The sequence below is a fragment of the Sinocyclocheilus anshuiensis genome, unplaced genomic scaffold (assembly GCF_001515605.1).
Source record: "Sinocyclocheilus anshuiensis isolate Anshui unplaced genomic scaffold, SAMN03320099.WGS_v1.1 scaffold1079, whole genome shotgun sequence".
Classification (NCBI taxonomy): Eukaryota; Metazoa; Chordata; class Actinopteri; order Cypriniformes; family Cyprinidae; genus Sinocyclocheilus; species Sinocyclocheilus anshuiensis.
In genome coordinates this window covers 2,515,565-2,523,502 of record NW_015548207.1, presented here as the reverse complement: position 1 = coordinate 2,523,502, position 7,938 = coordinate 2,515,565, and the positions used below count along the sequence as shown (strand labels likewise).

At 33.0% G+C, this 7,938-nt stretch overlaps 1 protein-coding gene across 10 annotated transcripts in view; it reads left to right on the top strand.

Moving 5' to 3' along the window:
* The window catches only part of eps15l1a (epidermal growth factor receptor pathway substrate 15-like 1a), a 33,021-nt gene that overhangs the window by 16,060 nt on the left and 9,023 nt on the right, over positions 1-7,938 (top strand). For 6 of the 10 annotated variants that reach the window (XM_016440388.1, XM_016440390.1, XM_016440389.1 and 3 more), the window contains 9 exons: positions 1,628-1,789; positions 1,888-2,085; positions 2,299-2,463; positions 3,936-4,041; positions 4,278-4,328; positions 4,879-5,015; positions 5,099-5,159; positions 6,824-6,906; positions 7,098-7,188. In XM_016440388.1, the coding sequence (XP_016295874.1) occupies positions 1,628-1,789; positions 1,888-2,085; positions 2,299-2,463; positions 3,936-4,041; positions 4,278-4,328; positions 4,879-5,015; positions 5,099-5,159; positions 6,824-6,906; positions 7,098-7,188 (1,054 nt within the window). Of the gene's footprint in view, positions 1-1,627; positions 1,790-1,887; positions 2,086-2,298; positions 2,464-3,935; positions 4,042-4,277; positions 4,329-4,878; positions 5,016-5,098; positions 5,160-5,229; positions 5,352-5,439; positions 5,570-6,823; positions 6,907-7,097; positions 7,189-7,938 lie in introns of those variants that run through there. The other 4 variants (XM_016440393.1, XM_016440395.1, XM_016440394.1 and 1 more) reach the window with 4 other exon arrangements.

Here is a 7,938-nt window from a genome sequence, read left to right as displayed (position 1 = left end):
TATTCTGTTACACCAAATACACAAAATAATGATCTTTAAAAAAGCATCATATGACCCCTTTAAAGTAATTTTAATTATTATTGTTATTATTATAATTATTATATAAAAAATTTATGTAAAGTAAAATGTAGTTTATATTGTTAAAAGTATTTTATTTTTATTATTAGCCTATGATAAATGTAAATTATAAAATATACTTAAAGGATTATTAACATATTTTAATATGTAAATACATTTAAATATATTACAAAAGTGATATAGATTATTGTATTATTCTTTATATTATAATTATAAAATATACTTATTAATTATTAGTATTATTAATATTAAAAAATACGTTCATAAATATATTCATATACTAAAACAGATAATTTTGTTGTTATTTGTATTATAATTATAGTAATTATAATTATATTAAACGTAGATGTAAATTCACCCCAAGATCAGACCGTGTAATGCTCAGAGAAATGGCAGCCACAGGAACTGGGCACCTCACAGTCATTGAGTCGACCATGAACTCCTCTGTATACCAAAGTATTCTAGAGTCAAATGTGAGGCCATCCGTCCGACAGCTAAAGTTGTGCCAAGATTGGGTCATGCAACAGCACAATGATCCCAAGCACACCAGCAAATCTACAACAGAACGGCTGAAAAGAAAAGAATCAAGGGGTTGCAGCAGTCCAGTCAAAGTCCAGAGCTCATCCTGACTGAAATGCTGTGGCAAGAGCTGTGCATAAACAAATGCCCACAAACCTCAATAAACCTGAGCAACGTTGTAAAGAAGAGTCAGCCGAAACTCCTCCAGAACGATGTGAGAGACTGATAAAGTCATACAGAAAATGATTACTGCTAAAAGTGGATCTACAGGCAGTTGAATCATAGGGTGTCCTAACTTTGTCACACATGGCTTTTCCATCTTGACTTTATTTTTGCTAAATAATGTCACGGTGTGCTATGTCATGTGATGTTGTTCATCTGAGGTTTTATTTTCTAAATGTTAAGACCTGCCAAGGACCAGATAATTTTTAATTATGTCCTCATACAGAAAACCATGTAATTCAATAGGGTGCCCTAACTTTTTCACATGATTGTATATTTAAATGTATTTTATTTTGTTATGTTCTGTGATAAATGTACGAATTAAAAAATATAGATAATGTATGATTCATATATTTAGAAGTATTTTAATATATTATTATAAATAATATTGACATTTTATTATTTGTATCAAAAATAAAAATATTCTTAGTGTTAATAATATTTAAAAGTAAATACATGCATAAATGTATTTTATTATTATAAATAAAATAAAACGAATAATTTTTACTATGATTTGTATTATAAAAATATACATTATAAAATATATTTAAAGAGTTATTAATATAATAAATTTAAAAGTATTTGACTGTATTATTGTTCTGTTAAATATATTAATTTTACAAATATATTTAAGTTATTATTAATAAGCATTTTTATTTTTAGTATTTTATTCTTAATTATAAATATATGTGAAAATTAATATTAAGACATTTAAAAGTATAATAAAAAAAATAAAAAAAATGTTTTTTACCTTGTCATTACGAGGTACGTTGGCTTAATTATTAACTGAATTTGGTTTGATCGACAGGAGATGCAGAACGATCTGGACCGAGAGACCTCTACCCTCCAGGAGCTTGAGGCGCAGAAGCAGGATGCTCAGGACCGGCTGGAGGAAATGGACCAGCAGAAGGCAAAGCTGGAAGACATGCTTAATGACGTACGGCAGAAGTGCCAGGAAGAGTCGCAAATGGTGAGTGAAAACCTTGAGAAGACAGGATTACAAGATCCTCAGCCAACACTTTGTCAGTGACAATAAACATTAAACACATCCAATCTATTTCTGTTCAGATCTCATCCCTACAGTCCCAGATCCACTCGCAGGAGTTGGACCTGCAGAGCCAAGAGGAAGAGCTGGGCCGGGCCAAGGCTGACCTGAACCGTCTGCAGCAGGAGGAAGCTCAGCTAGAGCAGAGTCTACAAGCTGGCAGGATTCAGCTAGAAACCATCATAAAGTCCCTCAGAGCCACACAGGACGAGATCAACCAGGTTGTGCCTTCAAAGCATTTTATATTCAAACCACTAGGGGTGACGAACACTTAAAAGATGTCAAGATTTCAAATGCATTCATGCATATAGGGTTGCTTATGACACTAGAAGGCAGCCACCAGAAACTGCTTTATCTAATAATGCCAGAAAAAAGAAAATGTGCTAAGCGTTTCAGTATATAATGGAATAAAAACTGATGTGTGTATGTTGCAGGCTCGGAGTAAACTCTCCCAGATCCAGGACAGCCAACACGAGATCAGCAAGAGCATCGAGCAGTACAGCAGCACCCTGAACGGAACCCACGGCGGCAGCATGACCAACCTGGCCGACATGAGCGAAGGCTTTCCAGAGAAGGAGAATGGCGGTTTCGGAGCTATGGTGAGAAAGTTTACATTGTATTTTAAGCTCCTCTCCAAATTTAGTACTTAGAATGGCAATAAAAGAAATCATATTTATATAATTAGTTGATGTTTTAGTAAAAGCATCTGCTAAATGACTAAATGTAATATAAATGTATTATTATTTATATTTGTTTAAAAAAAATAAAAGTAATTAACATATATATTAATACATGTTTATTTTTATTACTTTTTTTTAAACATAAAACAAAAACACACACTTTTATATATTGTTATATAATTGTTTTTGGCATTATTGTTATTTATTTAATAAATATTTATATTTATAAGTATTTATGTAATTGTTATAAAAAATTATATACTATTTATTATATAAAATAATACTACAAGCATGTTTAAAAATAATACAAAATATAAAATTAATACAAGTATATATATTTTTTTTATCATACACACGTTTGTTTTTGTGAATTGTGGGGACATTCCATAGGCGTAATGGATTTTATACTGTACAAACTGTATGTGCTATTGCCCTACACCTAAACCTACCCCTTACAGGAAACTTTGTGCATTTTTTCTTCCTCAAAAAAACTCACTCTGTATGATTTATAAGCGTTTTGAAAAATGGGGACATGGGGTAATGTCCTCATAAGTCACCTTCTCCTTGTAATACCTATGTCATACCCATGTCATTATACAAATTTGTGTCCTCATATGTCACATAAACACACACACACATACACGTATATACATGCATTTTAAACGGGAACAGGCCTGACTGATTACATTTCTTTATGATTATATTAAGTTTCATAGTTGCACAGTTATTTGTCACTTACTGTTTTTTCTAATTTAAGTTTAAAACCCAGAGTATTTCTGAAGAATCATGAAGCTCACTCCCTGTGTGATTGTGATTGAACTCCTGTTGACATTCTCTGGTTTCTGAGGGAGAACTTTGCTGGCTTTTCTTTCTGAGTTATGCCTTGCATGCAAAGGTACAATTTGGAAACCCAGCACTATTAACAGAGCTTCTTATGTTATTTGGAACAGCTGAGGTGCTGGCTTAAACTGCAAATTGTAGGCACAAAATGACTGAAATTTATACTTCAAGATTCTAATTTCAATTTTTTTTTCCATCATTTTTCATTTTTTTCAGCTTTCCATCTTTTCTTATTTTTCTTATTTTCGGCTGGACCCCTAACATAGTGTTGGCCTACTTCTTAGACATCTGGGTTTAAAGTTAGCAGGTTAAGCTGTTATCATAATCAACTATAAAATGAATGTGACAACATTTCTACAATGTCTTTGGGGAAAAAAAAAAACAATACAGACATAACAAATTTGCTCTGGGCAGGAATTAACCTTTTATGCTGATCCATGTTCAGCACCTCTTACCCAAAACCTTCTGTAAGAGAATCAATAAAAGAGGCCTCAGATCAGTGTGAAAGCAAACATCTACGGTCAACAATTGTTTGTTTAAACCCATTACAGGAAGACCCTTTCAAGGTGAAAACCACTGTGTTCAACAGCGCCCCACAGGAGATGCACACGGACCCCTTCCAGTCTGAAGACCCATTTAAAACAGACCCATTCAAAGGTAGGTCATGTATTTATTATTATATATATTTTTATTTTTCCCTTTTGTTCTGCTCAAATTAAATACCTCCCTTCCTTAGAGATGGGTCAGGATGCTGTACTAACAGTAAATACTTAAATGTTTAATTTCAAATTTCTGTTTACTGGTGGTTGGGTGGCACATTTCTGGGGCCACGCTTTTGAAGCCTTTGTAGTAGCTACTAAACACATCTCCTGCTTTCTTTTTGTTTGTTGTAGGCGATCCATTCCAGAATGACCCATTCTCAAAGCAGACCTCCACAGTTGCAGGTATCCAGTCCATCAAAATACACAAAGCGCCTCTCCAGTGTTGAGCTCTGAACTTGGAAGATATCAAATAAATGTATATGTTACTAACTAAATGTATATTTAGATGCATACGGCATCAACGTAGTATCCATGATAAATCCATTCTAAAAATATTTGATTTCAAGCTGTTATTAGTATGCGTACTAACATGATCTGTTCAGCCAGGTCTGAAAATAAGTGAATGAATAAGTTAAATATAAATATATGTAAATATACAACATAATAAATAATATATGAAATATTAGATATAAAGTATATAATTAGACATATATACACACACTTGGCCACATTTCATTTCAGTTTTTCATAAAAACTTGCCCAAAGCTTCATGGTATTAAACTTTGTTCACATACCTTGGCACAGTTCCCCCTTGGTAATAAATGAGGCTTTCAGCTCCCCAACTCTCATAAAATTGGGCTGAATATACACAATAAAGTGATATAATGTAAATGATGTTATTCAAATGCAAGACTTTCCCATGACAGTTACATTCATTTGTAAAATCTTTTAGATCCTTTCGGCGGAGACCCTTTCAAAGAGGCCGACCCATTTAGGAACTCTTCTGAAGATTTCTTCAAAAAACCCTCGAAGCCAGACCCCTTCAGCAGCGCTGATCCTTTTAGCAAAAGTGCCACACTTCCCTCAAAGGTACCCAGGAAACCAACAACATCACATTATTCCCCTTATTCTCTTACTTGTTTCTCAACTCTCTCTTCTCTTCTGCCTTATAGAGTCAGCATTTCTCAAGTAATGACCCCTTCAGCTCTACCAGCCCCAAACCAAAAGGCCAAGGTACAGTCTGCATGTGTCTCTCACTTGTTGAGCTGAATCATAACATCTCTGCCACTCCCTTCCTTTGAAGATACCGTGCAAAGATCGGCCTCTTCAACTCTGCATGCAGCAGAACTTAAACCTCTGAAACTGATCTGGTATCAGCTGAAAATGCCTTGTTTCCTCACAAACGCCTTGAGGGACATGCTTGGGGTGCTTACACAACACAAGCAAGATGATACTTTCACACCCCGTGCCCAGTGGCGACACTTTTGTCTTTTTTTTTTTTTTTTTTCCAAAGGCCACTCAGAGAGCAGTTCTAGAGAACACGTGTGAAAAAGCTGTCAAAAGAGTTCCCATGCAATACGTCCTCTCGCAGACCCCTTTGGCACCCTGAACGATGTGATATTCCTCTGCTGTTTCAGTAAACAGTTAATGCAGCATTCTGTTGCAGCATTGTTGAACACTGAGGCGATGCCAGGAAATGCTCAACACATTTTTTTTCAAACCTGTGGGTTGAAGGCAAAAAAAAAAAAACACAAAGACAACAAAGAAAACTGATGCTTTACAATTTTGTTTTGACTTTTTTAAATGGAAAATGAATACTCCTATTTGATGGCTTCAGTATGCATTTTATTTTATCCTATTACTATTGTGATTAAGGCCCATGAAGTGTATATTTGACTATATTTAGTGACTATAAAATAAATTTAATGTATTTATTAAAAGTGGTCAGATGAGTACTTCAGTGATCATTGACCATAATATTATTTTAAATAAATAAAAATCACTCATTTATTTATAGGTTATTTATTCATTAATATATTTAGTCAAATTAAAAATAAGTCAATAAAAGTAGTCAAATAAGTAATTTGCCAACCCTTGACCGTAATATTATTTTAAATAAAACATTTGTATTTACTTATTTAATTTAACGTTATGGTGAAAGAAAAGTATGTTGAAAGGAAAGTATTTATTTGCCAGTTTTTTTGGTAGCTTATTTTCATAAATAAATAAAATGTATTGGTACTTTAAATAAAAACCTTTTATTTTTTAAACAATTTTGTATTAAAATAAGGCCTAATAGCTTTGTAGGACTATACATTATTTGGATAATTAGTGGGGGGGAAAAAAAATCTGATTCTGTTGCATAGAACTGAATAAAAATAATATATTGATATTTAATATTAATATATTTTCTGTCCAATTTTGTTACTTTCAATAAAAGTATGGTTATTTTATTGGCTTGTGTTTTTTAAATTCAGTATCATTAAAATTGTTGAGTTACATTAAAAAGTCTTACAAAATTGCTTTATATTATTTAATAAAATACCAATATTAATATAAATTCTGTCCAGTTTTATTGTGTTACTTTCAGTAAAAGTGTGGTTATTTTATTGGATTGTGTTTTTTAAATTCAGTATCATTAAAATTGAGTTAAATTTAAAAAGTCTTCCAAATTTGCTTTATATTATTTAATAAAATACTAAATCATTACAAAGCATTTTTGGTTTCGGTTTTCGGCCAAGTGCATCCAGAATTTTTGGTTTTCGGCCCAGAATTTTCATTATGGTGTATCCCTACTTATAATATAATCTCTAAATATTTCAAAATGTCTAACATAATTTTTCAATTTTCTTGACTTGTTATACTATTGCCTCATTGTTTTTCTCTGCCAATTCCAGATTTCTTCGGTACTTTGGACCCATTCGGAAGCAGTTCGTTCGGCAGCAGCAGCGGATTTGCAGACTTCAGCCAAATGTCAAAGGTAATGAACACCTTTATCACATTTTACATTTGCATCTTAAGCATAGTGGAACTTCACTTTCTCATGCTTTTGCAACATGACATTTTTAAGATGTGGTTTTGATTGATGTCCCACTCATAATTTGCGCGGTTTGCACCTTATGTGTCTGATAATGGCCCACCGCTTCTCCTTTCCACTGCGCTTTAATATAGGGCTTTGTAGACGACCCCTTCAGCCGAAAACAAGACATGCCAGCTCTCCCACCCAAGAAAAGCATACCACCGCGACCCAAACCACCCAGTGGTAAGCATTTAACCTTCATCTCAAGTAGGGTTGGGTACCGTTCACATTTTAACCAGTACGGTACCGGTATCGGTACCTGAATTTCGGTGCCGGTACCCAACGGTACCTTTTTTCGATACTTTACTCTCTGTGTAATTACAAAAACATTTATTTCAGTGAAGTACAAAAGTCTCAATTTCAACATTTTGAACAAAAGGGCCCTACAAACGTTTTCTTTCTTTCTTTTCTTTTTTTCCCCCCAGAAATTCTTGTTTTAATTTTTCTGAAAATCAAGTGAAGGCATTAAACATTTATTTTATATCAAATGAAAATTAAACCCTTTTATTTTTTGGCAAACAAACTGAGCTTTACTGTTGACATTAATACATGGAAGAAAAATTGTGTGAATATTCCTTTAAAAAAATTTTTCATAGGCTAATAATTGTATTATTTTTTCTACAATTAAGTGATTATTCTGGTTGTAATATTTATTTTTATCATTTAATTGTTTTATTTAAATTGGATAGAAAATTGAATATTTAAAGATGTACATTATACTGTACAAAAGTAATACAAGAGTAATATATTTCTGTTACATGTTAAACCGTACTTTTATTTTGACAGGTTGCCATGAAGTTTCTGAGTGTATACAGTATGATGATGCTAGTTTTCTCAAATGAAACGGTAAAATTCTCGCGAAGTGACTATAACAGCAGCTCTGGAGATTAAGTTTTTGTGTTCATGCCGTCATATAGTGAGACGCAGAGGCCG